Source organism: Trachinotus anak, unplaced genomic scaffold, assembly GCF_046630095.1.
Source record: "Trachinotus anak isolate AG129_WGS33_773 ecotype Australia unplaced genomic scaffold, CSIRO_AGI_Tana_v1 ptg000013l, whole genome shotgun sequence".
NCBI classification, from domain to species: Eukaryota; Metazoa; Chordata; class Actinopteri; order Carangiformes; family Carangidae; genus Trachinotus; species Trachinotus anak.
Window position 1 is genome coordinate 854,813 of NW_027273864.1, and position 15,842 is coordinate 870,654.

A 15,842-nucleotide genomic window follows, 5' to 3' on the forward strand; every position below is an offset into this window, starting at 1 on the left:
CTGCGTGGTGCTTTGGGTGACACTCAACAGTGTTGTCAACAGCGATGCCAGCAGCCACCTGTGGCCTCTGCCTCTCGAAAGCTTTTCAACTCCATCTCTCCACTGAGGGGAAAGGATCATCCATCTTAGTGACAACCTGGAATTGTGAAAAATACCTGTGGCTGATGAGGAGGGTCCTCGAGATGCCAGGAGAGCCGAACGCAGATGGCCCGGTGCTGAATCCTACAGGCAGTGACACCTGCCATGGCACTGCTAACACGGATGCAGCGTGACTGAGCGACAGTGGGATGTGTAATCTCCATCATAAATGACTTGCTGCATATTGCACCTGTCTTGTTTGATAATCACGAGCAGGAAAGTGATGCAACAGATGCTTGACATGAAGACACCTGCCAGTATGAGCTGGGACTGTTAGAGGCGTCACTTCAGCTTTTCCCTCTCTTTGAACTGTGGTCTGTCACTGAGTCCTGGGTTACAAACACTCTGTCATAAACAACTGGCCTAATGTCTTTGAAGAGCACCACTCTGCTGTTTCGAGGTTTGCGGCTACATGATGTGATCTCTACTTTGACGAGGGTGAGGTTCAGTGAAAAGAGAAACATGATTAGGATCAAATGAAAGATATCAGAGGATAATTGTTTTCCCAGTTTTGACCATTTCTACCTGCAGAAATAATTGCGGAGATCTGTGCTGTGGTGACTGAGCAAGAAAAATGAGCAGTTTATCCACATTATCTAAACCACTTGGAGATTAAAGAGGAAGTCAGTACATCCATATGTTAACCATGAGAAAATGGCAACTAAATGATATTGACAAGTACATGTGGGGGGATTTGTAATTGTTGTTCAGGAAGAATGTTACTACACTGCACAGACATCATAGGTCTGGGTGATAGTGGAGACCAGAGTTCACATTCTGCATCCCTCATCCTGCTTGTGGTTTGTTCAGGCGACAGAAGCACTTTGGATTTTGGTCAGTGAATGATCATGACCTGTTTGGTATTTCACTGACACCACCGCAACCTCAACCCTAAGGAGTTAGGGGTGGAGACAGACTCCGTCATGTCTGAACATTTCAGCTGATGGTGCCTCTGAACGAAAGGTGCGAAATTTAGAATCATTAGGTCAGAATTTAATAACAATTAGACCAGTAGATGTCACGACATCTTGCTCAGGATCAAAGTTTTACACAAACTAACCTTAAGATTTGCTACTAGCAAGATACAGTATAAAGTAAATGTGAAATACTAAATGAAATAATATTTATTTCTCAGTCTTCCCTAAAATGTCTGTATACTTCCTTCCTCCGTGTTTAGCTGACTGGATCAATTTACTGTGTGGGAGAAACAAGATCATCCCACATAAATCAAAATGCTATAATCCAGGAAAATTTCAATCAGCCACAGGAGCCTGTGTTGTCTTCACTGTACCTGTTTTTCCAGTGTTCTTCATAGATGTCTTATTAGAGGATTCAGTATCGAAGCCCTCCAGCGTCAGCTCCTGATACTCTGTGGATACTTTGGTATCCTGGTCCACAATGTTGATTGGTGACTGGCTTCTCTCTCCACATTCTGGGTAGGCAGACACCCAGCCCTCGTCTGGCCCATAAATACCTAAGGAAGATGAGAAATGCAACAAGGTCTCAGCACTAGAAGGACACGGTTTGATGTGAGACAGAACAAAGAGAGAAATAAGAGTTCAGGTCCATCTCAAGTCCTCTAAAACCAGGTGACGGTGTGAGATGCCAAGTCATCTATGTTCCAATTAAAGGTTGCTCACAGAACAAACACCATGAGACCCAAACAGAGGCAGCTGCTGAAAAAGCAAAACATTTCCATTCATGCAGTAAATAGAAAATTTTAAAATGTCATTATTAGGAGGTTGTGATGTGTCCTCAGCACCTTACATATGAAATAATTTCTATATTTCTCCTCAGATATGAGGAAACAAGTCATGTGGAAGCAAGTGTGTGTAGTAGAGACAGCCTGTCACAGTAAATGTCCACAGAGTAAAAGCCTGCGGTCAGAGGAGCACTGGAGTCACTTTATGCTGAGGCTGTGAGAGAAAGATAGACAGAGGGAAGACCAGGACTGAAACGACAAAGGGTCCTAAACAAGACCTGAACACCTGGGAGTGGCCAATCAGGAACATTCCCGGTGGGCGGCTTAGCCAGTCAGAAACAAAATGATTTAATTTTAGGATCATCTCGTTGGTTAACCTGCTCTGAAGGCTCCACGCTCTACAGCTGTGACGCCATGGCCTCTGAGTGTGCTCCCACACGCCCTCCCAAACTGATAACATTGGTTGGACCCACCACTGGAAGTTTGGAAAAGGAGACAATGGACAGAAGAGGAGAGGAGGAAAAAAAAAAGATATATTATATATCATATCACCAGTAGGTAGAGGAGCATGAACCCTGGACTTGGTTACACAGGGAATCAAGCAGACATCAGAAAACACTGTGGTGAATCACTGCAATGTTCCAGAGTCGATGACACTCTTGAATAAGTGTGATCAGTGCTTTCAACACAACATTATCAGTTGTTTCAAACAAAGCAAGAGGCAGAGGCTCATCAGTGAAGGTGTGGCTGTCATCAGTCAGCTGATGAAGAGCATAGCAGCAGACAAGCTTAGTCAGACAGGCAGGTACCACCTCAAAGAACCAGTGTGCAAGTGTTTTAAAATATGGTACAGATACTTGTGGCTAACATGCTAACATGCAGGGCTGGTCTCAAAGTCTCCTACTCAGATTCAGGTCAGGTGTTACATTGGGAACACACTGCCTGCATTGTGTATTTACACCCACTGCATCTCTGCTGCATTGCTGCTACTGCCAGCTCTGTCTTCTTACAGATTTAAGCAGGCTGGACTTGTTTTTATCATAAATTACTTTCTGATTTATTTCTGACAGAAAATGTGACTAAAGCATCACTGTGTTCACATGCAGCTATTATATTTTTTCATGTCTGTGTCATATTCAGATTCAGCCCAGACACAGAAAACTATAGTGACAGGTGCTGCACACAAGTGTATGCAGAGGTGGGAAGAGATGACAAGAGTCACCGGAGACTGTCCCCGACAGAGGAAACCAGGTGGTGGGTTAAGGACCAGGCTCTCACTGAGGTTGTTGGATGTTTTTGGTAATTCCCAGGATGCCTTGTTTGTTGACCTGCTGCTGACCCTGGCCTCAGCTGAGGGAGACAGGAGTGTGAAGCCAACAGTGAGGATGAAAGCAAAGGGATACACTGAAGCCCTTCACATGTAGAGACTGATTGTTGAATGCTTCAGTCACACCTCTCAGCATCTGATTTACTGACAGTGTGAGGCCAGTTCATACTTTGAAGTGAAATATTATTTAGCTTTTATTTTCCTATTGAAACATGTCAGTAATAAAAATTGAGGGCACTGTTGCTTCACAATGCAGCAGAGTATTCTGGGTAAGATAGGAGAAGGTTAAAAAAAAATCATAATTGTGTTTATTAGAGTACATTTTTTTAAATACATGGAACATCTATTTTCTAACACTCTGGCCTGGTCCATGCACCAGTCACTGTTGCTGTGACCTGGTCTGACTGATTCCTCTCTGTTGCTTTACCTTGATACCAACAGTTTCTAATGTCAGCTGACTCTCATAGATTTTAACTGAAATAAGTGGAAACATTGTGTTCCATCGTGTACTCCTGACCACACCCAAAATCACTAAAGGGTATAGATGGGTGTGGTGGGTGTGTCCCTGTAACCACCCAACAGTGGTGTTACAGTGTCACAGCGTACTAACACAGCTGAGTACACTGCTATGTTACTGCTCCTGGAGCTCAGATAGCTCAGAGCTGCTGTTAGGTTCTTCTTTAAAGGTATAAACTCTATGTAACTTTTCCACACTCAAATGTCAAAAAACATCTGGACCTGTGTTATGTATCTTGTTTCTATCCCAATTTCCATCAATTCACAGACCCGAGAAATCTGTGATTTTAATCATGGTAACGCTCTGTTCCACTGGTTGCCTGTCAGTGACATCATATGCTCTATGTGCATGTGTCAGCATTGTGTCTGTCTGACAGGAGCTCAAAATTGAGTTTTGTTGTTTTAAGCTTCATATTTAAGGTAAACTTTTTACACCTTGGTGAGTTTTTTAACCACACGGAAGATTTCAGTCATCACGTCTGGATCTTAAGTTATCAGAGAAACGAGCTGAGCAAGCATTCGACAGCTCAGCTCCCAGTCCCTCTGAGACCTCCTGTGTCCACTGAACTGTGTCTGAGAAACACAGAATTTTAACATGAAACTGCTTTTTCCAGTGTTTTACTAGATTTAATCACAGGGTCCATTTGCTTTGGAGAAGAGGAGCCCTCTGTGGATAATTCAGCTGCTGGTGAAATCCTGCTGAACGTCTGGCTCATAAGTTATCGGAGAAACAAGCCAAGCAAACACTGGCGGCAGAATTAGCTCGCAGCTCCTCCAAGAAGATTTTCAGCATGGAACTGTCTTATTCAGTGTTTTTAATCACCTGCTCTGTGTGTTATGGAGAGGAGGAGACCACTGTGGAGAATTCCTGTAGCACCAAAATATCCTGAATGACTGACACCGATAGAATCACAACCAGGAGAAACAACTCCCATGATCCCACACTCATTGCAGTTTTTCTTCTGATATCCAGTGAATTTGTGGAAGAAAATATTGGGAGCACTTATCAAGCATGTAAAGCATGCAAAATCCAAATATATAATATTCATCTTGAGTATGCTGTTTTTGAGGTATTATCTTTTGACACCGTTTGTCAGTGCAGTCAAGTCTCTATATAACATAAACCACAATCCTCTGCTTCACCTCCCTGCATGAACACTTGTGTATTTCCTCTAATGAGGTCAGACAGTCTTTGATGTGACATTTGAAGAAGTTGTCATTTTGTTTTACAGCAAACTGGTGTGCTATTCCTTTATATGACTGCATACTCGTGCCCATCTCACTCGTGTTATGAGATGGAAAACCTTGATAATAGGCAAAAAGACACTAATTAATTGCTCTACATTCAGCCCTACACCCAGAAACTCTCCTCTGTGTCAGGCTCAGAGCTGCTCTGCTCCGGTGCCATGTCCCATTCGAGCTGCGTAGTGAGCAGCACAGACCTATAATTCTCCTGTCAGCGAAAACTAGTTGAACTCTGCAGTGTGGAGGACGCAACGTGAGCTGTTAAAAGCAGTTTTTGGTGAAGCGTGACTGAAAATTAGGCAAGGTGTATTGCTTTGGCATTTACTGGAATACATACAAAAATAGCTGAAGCTGAGACGTTGGTACATCTCTAAAAAAAAAAAGCCGTCATCTCTCCCCAGAGATACTGCTGCAGTGAATTCTGAACTGTGAAAAGGCCAGTGAATGGGAGCAGATAACTACCCTGTCACAGGCTTATTTATTGTCTGTTACCTTGAACTGCTGAAAATTGCAACTTCATTTCTGTGCAAATTTGCTGGTTGGTTGTATTGTTTGAGGCTGATTTGGGCGTGTGTCTAAAGGTGGACTGACACATACAGTGGGCTCCAAAAGTCTGAGATGACTATGCATGAAAAATATACTATTGGTTGCATCATAGGACAGGTCAGATCCAATATTTATTTTATTTTATTTTTTCACTTTGAAACATGTTCTGTTGAGTCTGTTTAGAACACCGATGCACTGCTTCTTACCGCTTTCACTGTGGGTAACTCGCACCCTGAACACATGCAGTGAGTGGAGGCAATTCTATCCCAAAGCTGTCTGAAAGTTTGCAGAGGCTGAAGGTTGAAGACATCCATCATCATGCAGGTCTGTTTCATCCAGCTGGTCTGCACCAGCAACTGGGGGACTGGATGTATCATTGACGAAAGTTTAAAAAGTCAAGTTTTTCTTAGTTCTGCAGCTCTGACTCTGAAATTACTTGAAGTAAGCCTGTTTTAAAGAGTGCTCATGCAAGTGCGTATGTTCTAACCCTATTGCTTCACTCCATTAACCTTTGCATCTGCCAGTACATTTGAATAAAGGACAGGTCAGCCCTCGATTAGTCAGTAACAGAGAGCGGATGTACAGTTAGTATAGTGATGGGTTACCTGGATTTTCTGTAGTTTTGTATGACTGATCTCATGCAGCATCTTTCTAAATAACTACATATCATAAACTAAACATATGTTTCCAAAGAAGAACTTTGAGGTCTATACCCGGGGTTTATATTTTGCTGTCTAGAAATAACCTAATTTGGGTAAAGAGGGTGGGGATTTTTTAGTTTGATTGATGGAGTGATAGTCCTGAGACGCCTGTTATATTCTTGTAAATAAGTTATCTCTTTAAGCTGTAGGGCCCTGTCTTACACCTGCTGAAAAGCACAATGCAAGTGTCTGTGCTTGTTTCAGACAGAGGCTGTTGTCAGATTTTTTGGCTCTCATGTCCACAGGGTAACTTTATTCAGTTGTGCCTCTTGTTGTGTGTTTGGTGACAGCTCACAACACCTTGTTGAAAATGTGAGCAGGGGCCGGAGGTGTGGAGAGCAAAGCATTTATTTTTGTCTTAGATGTTGTTAGTCTAGTGCAACATCTATCTACCAGATTTGTATATTTTAACACATGAGAGGACCGACATGGAACGATGAAGAGGAATCATATACTGATATGTAAAAACTGTTTTTTTCAAAGATGGCTCTGGGTCCTCATGTTAACCCCTCAAGGCCATATCTGATATGTTATTGTCCATTACAACTGCTACATTTAATATACATGGCATATCTGGGATTTCTTAGCCTTCCCAAGACATTCTCTTCCTGAATAATGACGTTACACAGAGATTTACAAAGACTCCAGTGATCTGTAGATACACCAGCATGACAAAAGTGGCTCCAGAACTACTTTCAGAGGCTGCTGGGAGAGTCTGGCATTTCAGACTGAAATGCAGTCAGTTGCTATTTGTTGAAAAATCTCATACCAATTTGTTAGGAAATAAAATCTAACAGGAACTTAGACACAGACTCCATAACTGTTTTATTTACTGATATACAAAAGGACTGCTGGGGAGCTGTCCTGCGCTGGTGGAGGTCTGTGTGTGATAGTGTTCATATTGCAGTTTTATAGGACTACATGCACAAATACCATCTCTTATATCACCCTTGCTTTTATTCTGTCACTGAAACGTTGTGGATATTAGTCCAATATCCACACAGTAAGTGTACAGTATTCATAATTATGTACGTGACAACTGATGAATGGTTACATTTGTTAACACCACTTTCAAACCTTTTGAATGTAAAGGAAGTGATACGAAAATTCCAATCATATGAGATCATATATATATATATATATATATATATATATATATATATATAGATCTGGATTTCTGCTGATCAACCATTCATCCTCATTGTAGACATGCATCTTAAAGCACAAAGGTATGGCCTTATTTCCCTCAACTGAAGAGACCTGGGTCCCCTCCTTGATCTATCTTTTACGTTCAAACGCTTCCATTGGTCCAGGGGACATTATCTTTTCAGCAGAATACTTTTTAGTGATGCAGTAACTAGTAGTGTTGAGATTCATGATTAGCAGCTTAACGCTGGGAAAAACCAACAAACAGTATTAGAATGAATTAAATTGTGTGAAAGTCAAGTTATTGGAGACCGTACCACATGAGTGTAAATGCTTTTAGCAGGTGGGTCGGGTTGGACTCCCAGCTGGCCTGACTCTTTCCTGCATGTTATTCCCGTTCTCTCTGCACCTTTCCTGTTACTGTTTCCCTAAGTTATTATCATATGCAGTAATACTGATGGAAATACATTATAATACCGTACAAATACAAATACTGTAATAGATTATACTGAATTTACCGTGTCAGATATACAGGTACAAATGTTTACTTAAAGGACCATATAATATAAAGGTAGATGTCCATGTGTTATTGATTATAAAGCAGGTCTGGGTTCTATATTAATACGGTGAAAGTATCAAAGCCTCAGTCCACAGAGAAATGCACACAGCCTGTATTCAGAAACTGAGCCTTAAAACCAGCCGTCAGGAGGCTTAGAGCCTCTCTTCTGATTGGCTGACTGCCCTATTGTTAATAGAGCTCCAGAGAGAAGCCTGAGAGAGGAGATGTAAAAGTACACAAATGTATCTTCTTATGGATATCAACACTTCAAATGAAACACTGGAGAAGGTAAAATATGGGACCTTTAAATGATCTGTGGTATACATCCAGTTCACACAGCTAATCAGATCCTTTAAGTAAAAGTAACTCAATGTAAAAATCTTCTATTACAGGTTTTGCATTCAAAATTTTTCACATTTGTATATATGTTAGGCTTCTGGATTATTACAGTTGCATTGATTCATAACACTCGTTAATGTGGAGCAATTTTTAGCTACTTTACATTATGATGAGTAGTTTATTCTGCAACAGTCAGTCAGATTTTAAGGGCAGATCATGCATCTAGTAAATATAGCTGTAAAATGTAAGTCTAAAGTATCATAAAAAGGAATATTTAAATAATGCACAGTTAGCTCAAATCCGTACTTACAGTGTTTCCATCACTGTTTATATTGATATTAATTATTATATACAAATGCAACATCACCTTTTCTCCTCTGTTATGATTTAGAGAGTTTTGGGGTTTTGGTGGTAATAAGCTCATTATGACAGAATTCAGAATCACTTACATCTTTCATGTGCAGCAAGACTCCTCTCAGTTTTTTCGAACACAATGCAGCTCATAAGAGCTTTCACAACCTTTCACTTAGAAAATACGTTGAAGTCAATTTTCATTAACTCACAGTGTTAGAATGATTTCAAAGAGATTCAGGAAAAATAAGAAGCTGTAGCAAGCTCAACAGTAATCACACACATTTTTCTCAGGAAATGTTTTTCTGCTTCAATCTGAAGAACACCAGCAGTTCTCAGTAAACACAGGGTGTTAAAGGCATTTCTCTGTAAATGTGGAGTGGATGAGATTTATCAGTTTGGCTTTAGGCCTATGATGCCCGTCACAACATAGAGATATTTCTTCGATGTAAAGTAAAATCTCTGGTAAATCAGTTTGACTACAGTCACCATTCATCGGTTCCTCAGTTCCTCAGTCTTTGTCTCTTTCTCTTTCAGGTTCCAGCAGCAGTGTTACCACTACACTCCCCTCCTTTTTATTTCATCCCAACATTTGTTTTGTGGCCAGTGCTCCATCAGCAGCATCCTATAATGTGCATATTTTCCATTAGATGGAAAAAAACAACCTGCAGATGGATGAGCTGGTTAGTGAAGCATTGCACCAGCTACACCGGCTGTGCTGAACGCCTGAAGAAGACCTCTCCTACAAATTGGCAATGTCAACAGAAACTGATCAGATCTCTGTCTGAACCTCTCCTTCCCAGTGTCTACCTCTTTTTCCTGCCCCCTCATGGTTGCTCCCACTATATGCACCCTACTCTCTCTAAACTCTGCCCTTAATTGAAAGCAATACTGGGCTCCAGGGCTCTAAAATGAATTTGTCTATGATTACTCATGCCCTGGCGCGTTGCAAGCACCGGGTAATATCCCTTTCATTGAATTAGGCGGCATCCTGTTCTCCTTCCCATCTCCGTCCTTGCCTGGGGGCAGCTATTGATTGAGGTGGTCTGGCTCGTATAAGGCTAGCATTACCTATGGATCCAGACAGCCGTGGCCGGAACAGCAAGTGCAGTGGAAGGGAAAACGTGAAGCGATTAGTCACTGCCTTAATACCACTAATTTCTGCTGAAGGCAGCAGTATGGGGGAGTGCAAAGGTAAAGGAGGAATGGAAAGAGGAGACTAGCATGACTGCTAAAGCGCTAAACTCAATCACACACCTGGATAATGGCTAAGAATCTGTGTGCTGAGTAGGCGGACTCACAAAAGGGTGCTGAAGCTAGAAATCTACTTACCTCTTTAAGTTTCCATTATGCTCCAGCACTGACTGCAGGTGTCAGGAAGGAGTACAGACTGACTGAAGTGTTGTACTAAAGAGCCTGTATATATATTTTGAGGCAGATACACAATGATAAATCATTTTTCAGTGGCATGATACAGCATTTTTATAGGAGTGAAGTCCTCGACTGGCATAACTGAGCTGATCTGTAATCCTGGTTGATTTTCAGCACAACAAGGACTCGGTTCTTTCTGTTTACAACAGTTAAGGGACACTCATAGGAAATCACAGCAAATACTTAATATGAATGAGATGGTTGATATAAGTTTGTGTATCCAGGACAGAAACAGGCCAACCTTAGCAGACAGACTGGAAGCAGGCAGAAACTTCTAGCTCAGCTCAGTCAAGGGTGAAATTATACTTAACATGTCCGATTTACATGCTGAATTCTCAGCGAGCAAACAGGTCATCAAGAGTTGCCCGGTTTTACATCTGAGTTCAAAAATAACTGGTATTTTCAGGTTGGTGAAGTGAACCCAGACTAAGAGCACGCACACAGCAGGCTCTCATGTGCACCCTGAATGACAGGCACACAGAGGGGGCAGTAAAACCTTTAAAAACCAATGATGTTGCACCGCACTAGATTTGTTCCTTTAGCCTTGATGGCTGATCCACCTGCACAGAGAGGTGGGCAGGTAATTAATTCATTACATAGAGTCTCCATCAAATACTCATCCTATATAACCTCCCTCCAGATGAACTTTGCTGTTTGATGTTATTCCAGGTGAAAGCAGAGAAAACCTCAGACTACCTCATTAATGTCGAAGTTGGGCTGCATCACACACACAAGACGGAACCTTTCTCTAATCTCAAACATGCTCACACCATAAGTTCTGAAAATAAGGGCACATCACACACTACAGGATTTTATTAGGATTAAAGCTCATTGTATCTAAAGGAGCTGCATGAAAAAATGTTTGTGGAGACAGCCAACACAAGTTATCTATTCCTCAGCGAGAACTAGAGGTGAGACTTCAACTGTCAGTTTTAATATCTGTTAACAGTGGTAAGCTAACAAACATTAGCCTCAAGGGCTGGAATGTTTACTGATGCTGGGCAACACAGCTCTGGGACTGATGTCATAATCGTCCAGATTTTAAATCCTAAATATCAAACAAGTTTGATTTTGGGACCTGATGAGTCCACAAGCAGTTTGGGAGGTTTAAGACCGGATCTGTGACCCCCACACATTACCAGATAATCTGGTCCTGACCAAGGTTCTCTTCTCCGATTGTCAGGGGTGTGGGGGTGGGTGTGGGTGTGGGGGGAATTTGGGTTAAATCGGCCCAAACCTCCTGTCGTCTGAGCCCGGCTTTCAGGAGACTCTGGCAGTGACTGCTCTCAGAGATTAGAACTAATACTGCCACCTCACTGCATTGCTTCCTCTCCTCCAAATCCAGGCATCCTCAACATGCAGGCCAACTCCTCAGTGCATTGATTTCTGCCATTTCCCCACTAATCTTGATGGAATCAGTGCTGGGAGAGAAGATCTCTCTCTCTCTCTCTCTCGTTGTTTCCACGCTGGTTAATTGAAGGAGATGGACATATGGCAGGAGAGTGTCTCATTTTTCCTGGACAGAATATGAATCGGCATGAAAGATTGCTCTTTGTTTTCTTCCCCCGCCTCCTCCTCTTTTGTCTCATTGGCAACCCCTCATTTTCATTAGTATTCTCGGGTTTGTCAGACTTCTTCTGACAGCACATTTCTCCCGAAGGTGTTTTTCTGACAGCGTGTAAAAAATAGCTTGTGTCTTTAGAGGCTTCCAGTCCATAACTGTGGTCATTAGGCAGCTTTTTTTCCCATACAGTCTCAGGTTGGTTTGTGCTGCAAATTGGAATCATGGCAGGTTTTTCAGTGAGAAGAGAGCTAGGTCGCTAGTGCAGCATCTGCTTCAAAAATGGTTCTTAATTGACTGAAATCCCTCAAACTCTCTCAAAGGTCAGAGGAGGCAGGCAGGTGTATTTACAAAGTAAATAATTGACGGAGATGAAGAGCGGGCTGCTGACAGTCTCAGATGAACGTTGCACCAAAGCAGCGGGAGTCTCAGATGAGAGAACAATGTCTTCCCCTCCTGTCCCCTCCCTCTCTTTGTTTACCTGAATGACAGTTAATCTTGGTTAATGTCATCTTTCCTCACTTCCTTTACTCTGTGCCTCTCATTACATTCAGCCTGACTGATCATCTCTCCATTTGGGGTGGTCAGTAGAGTCTAATCAGTCCTGTCAGCGGCGATTTCCATCTCAGACAGGGGTTTTAACAGTGAAAATCACTTACATTACAGATGTAACTGTTCCTTCAGGCCCAGGGGTTTTAGAGGTATGGCAGACGCTCCACCCACTTCTCCTCTCTTATGGCTGTCTGTTTGTCTCTCACTGCTCTTGCAGGTCTTCACCCACAATTATCAAATCTTAGGATTCTTCAGAAAGTGTGAAAAACTTTCAGTGGTACTGTGACATGGAAAATCACCTTTCTACTCATCTAGATGTAGCCTCACCTCAGAACCTGCACATCTATGATTACGATTAGCAGCCTGATGTGGACACGCAGGTCACTGTTCTCCATCCTTTTCCACTTGTCTCTATATCAACAGAAACCCTTCAGAGTGGTCATCTCCAGGATGAATGTTTGATGGCTGGTCCTGGGTATGTCTTGTGAGTCCTGGGGTCTTCCTCATGACATTTTGTGTTGCCATCGTGCTCTGGTTTTCATATGGTGACAGAGACCATGTTACTTTCAGCTTGGGGGATTTGCTCTTCATCTGAGGATGATGAACTGTGCTCTGTGTTGTCTTCTTCAGTTACCTCTTCCTCCTCTTCTAAATCACTGTTCTCTTCTTCCTCCTGAACATCTGAATAAATCTGATCAGCGACCTGTTGGCCACTCAAACATGCACTCGTGGCTTCAGCAGAGAGAGAACTGGGGGTCCTGTCCTTTGACTGTCTTCTCCATTAGTGAACAATGCTTTCACAAAACGTTTACTGTGTCTTGTGTGTGGGGCCCAGGAGGGGAAAGAGTTCAATCAGGAGCAAACATTCTCAATTTCTCATTTTGTGTCTGTGTGTGTCTTTGTGGGATTTGTGGCCTGTGAATTATTTTATTACTTATCTTAAGATAATCTTAGTTTTCATGGAAATACGAACAAAGTTAAAGTCATCAAATTTAAGGTTGAAAAAAGATCATCGATCCTGGTTGTTAGTGGCTTCAGACAACACCAGGCTTAAATAATTAGACACATTCACAGGTTTTTATTACTGTGTGTAATAATGTTGCTCACTAGGCATCTAGTTTCTTTTCTCCCATCTGAGAACTATCTCAGCACATTACAGGACCCACAGCCTTGGAATGAAACATAACACATAACAGCCTAAATATAATTTTGTAGCTTTGCAGTGACTCGTTTGCAACACAACATATAGATTTCACACAAACTGTGAAAAATGAAATTGCTACACCACAGACACAGCTCCTTGTTTTTGTTTCATAAAATCTGGAATCTTAACAGAAACAGAGGTAATTTCCCCTCAGGTGTTTGTAAAATCAGCTGATGTGTGTGACACAGGAGAAACAATTGCTGAGCCAATGATATTGTCATGCCTCAGCTGGATAGCTGAGTTCCCTTTTTTGTTTCCCCTAGTGTTTTGTCTTGTACTTCCTGTTTTATTTTGATACTCACCTCTTTTCTCATTTCAGGTTCCTCACTTCCTGCCCTCATGTGTCCTCCCCTTGTGTGATTACCTGCCCTGCCCTAATGTGCTGCACCTGTGTCTCATTGTCTTCCCTCTCCCTGAGTATTTAGTCTCTGTGTTCCCTCCCTTCTGTGCCAGTTCGTCTAGTTCTGTATGACTACGTTCCAGCCTTTATTCCCCGTGTGCCTTACTCGTATCTTGTCTTGTTTTTGGTTTTTGACCCTGCCTTTGCCCACCGATTCTGATACCTTTGCTCTGCGGACTGATCTCCTGTGTACCGACTTTTGCCTGATTAAAGGACATTGTGAACTCGCTTACTGTGTCAATCTGCATCTGAGTCCGAGCCGTTGTTCAGCCTTGACAGATATTATGTTTCGCATCAACTCACAGCAACGGTTTTCATATAGATAAATGTCCCCGTTGAAGTGTCTCTGTCACTGACCAGTATCATAGGAGTTATTCAGCCAGCCTCTGTCAGCTTCAGTGGGAATTAACAGAACTTTTAATGGGCTAACATTATGAAGTGTCTGTACATGCTGTGTACTTTTCTGTGTGCTCGCTCACCACCACAGCAGTCAAATTAGGTTGTCCATTTGAGAACACGCTTCACTTTCTGTTTGAATATCAATGTTCAGATGCAGTTTATTACTCTGCAGCTGACGGTCACATGAACATCTCTGACATCACATGAATATGGACGGTAGAAACTGGTCCCGCCACAAAAGTGATGCTGTGATGCAGCAGCTCATCTTGTTTTAACATAATCATTAATAAAGTGTAATTGATAACTTTTGTCTTCCATGCAATAGAGAGTGACAGGAACAACATCAACTCTCAGGGGTCGTCATCATCATCACACCGTTGCTGACGCACAAAAACACTAACACTAGATATTATTTAGTTTTGCTTTTATTATTGCCCTATCGATTGAGCAGCTCTAGCAGCTGTTGGAATAGAGCTTGTTCATGTTTATGACCTACTTGGAGAAGTATTTATTGATTGTATAATGATGCTTGACACAGGTACATCCTGACCCCTTCATGGCTGGGTTAAAGATCTGCTCAGGGGGGATGTCATCAGCACTTCCATTAAAAGACTGACACCATTATGATCACTTCATGTAAGAAACAATAATCACTCTGTGGTCCACTGACACAGTAAATGTGAGAGAGTGTGTAAGACGACATTAGCTGTGTATCAATAATAATGACAAAACTGAGTCATTAGGGGATAAGACAATAATATAAACGAATCTGAGAACTGCAGTTTGAATCTACCCGCTTGCCTGAGGCCTTTCTCTCCCTGTGCCTGCGCAGGTTTACTCCAGGTGTTCCAGTTTCCTCCCACAGACCACGCAGGTCATGTCAGCTGGTGATTCCAACATGCCTGTAGGTGTGAACATCTGAGTGAAAGGTTGTCAGTCTCTGTGCGTCAGCCCTGTGATTGACTGGCGAAATGTCAAGTGTGTACCCCCCGGCCTCTTGTCAAAATATCAGCTGGGATAGACTACACCCAAAACCACAACCCCAAGACCCCTGAAGGATAAATACACTAATCAATAAGGACCCCCTCCAATGAAAATCAAGGTGGGGCTAAATGAAACAGAAACCTTGTCAGTACAGAGAGCCGGAGTTAGCATTACCACAACAGCTAACACTGTGTCAGCCACTACCAGTTACAAGCTGACAATTGAACAAATAAAAGATGAAGAATAACTATACTAACCATTCTGATCTGTCTGCCAGTCTCTGATTCTGGTCTCAACAGACTCCTCATCTGAGTCTCTTTGATGTTTCCTCCTCTAACCATCTTCATACTCTCTGCTCTTTCACCTGGACACCTGGAGCCAGCAGGTGGTGGGCAGGGCCAAGGCCTGATCCAGGTTTCTCAGTGAGTAAGTCAGAGTAGATGAGCTTCAGACCAGTTTTACTTTTTTTTTTTTTTTTCAAATTTTATGCGAGAAAACCCTGTTAAACTAAATATGAATCACAGCAGAGGATTTTTACAGAGTTTAAAACATGTCTGGAGGAGCTTTAAATAAACAATGTGAGAGCTGGAGCTTTTACTGCTTTGAATGAGCCTACAAAGAATTACCAGTTGGCTGCAGTTTTTTTAGTGTCTTTCAGCTCATTGTTTTGCTTTAATGGTCCACAGTTTAGCTCAGTCTCAGTGGTCTCATCAAACCAGGGATGCCACGAGAACCAATACT

General features: G+C 42.2%; 1 protein-coding gene across 4 annotated transcripts in view; it reads right to left on the reverse strand.

Annotated features, from left to right (window-relative positions):
• Window positions 1–15,842, reverse strand: part of LOC139630080 (receptor-type tyrosine-protein phosphatase gamma-like) — a 454,916-nt gene that overhangs the window by 158,336 nt on the left and 280,738 nt on the right. For 3 of the 4 annotated variants that reach the window (XM_071493181.1, XM_071493178.1, XM_071493179.1), the window contains exon 3: window positions 1,430–1,612. In XM_071493181.1, the coding sequence (XP_071349282.1) occupies window positions 1,430–1,612 (183 nt within the window). Of the gene's footprint in view, window positions 1–1,429; window positions 1,613–15,842 lie in introns of those variants that run through there. The other variant, XM_071493182.1, reaches the window with a different exon arrangement.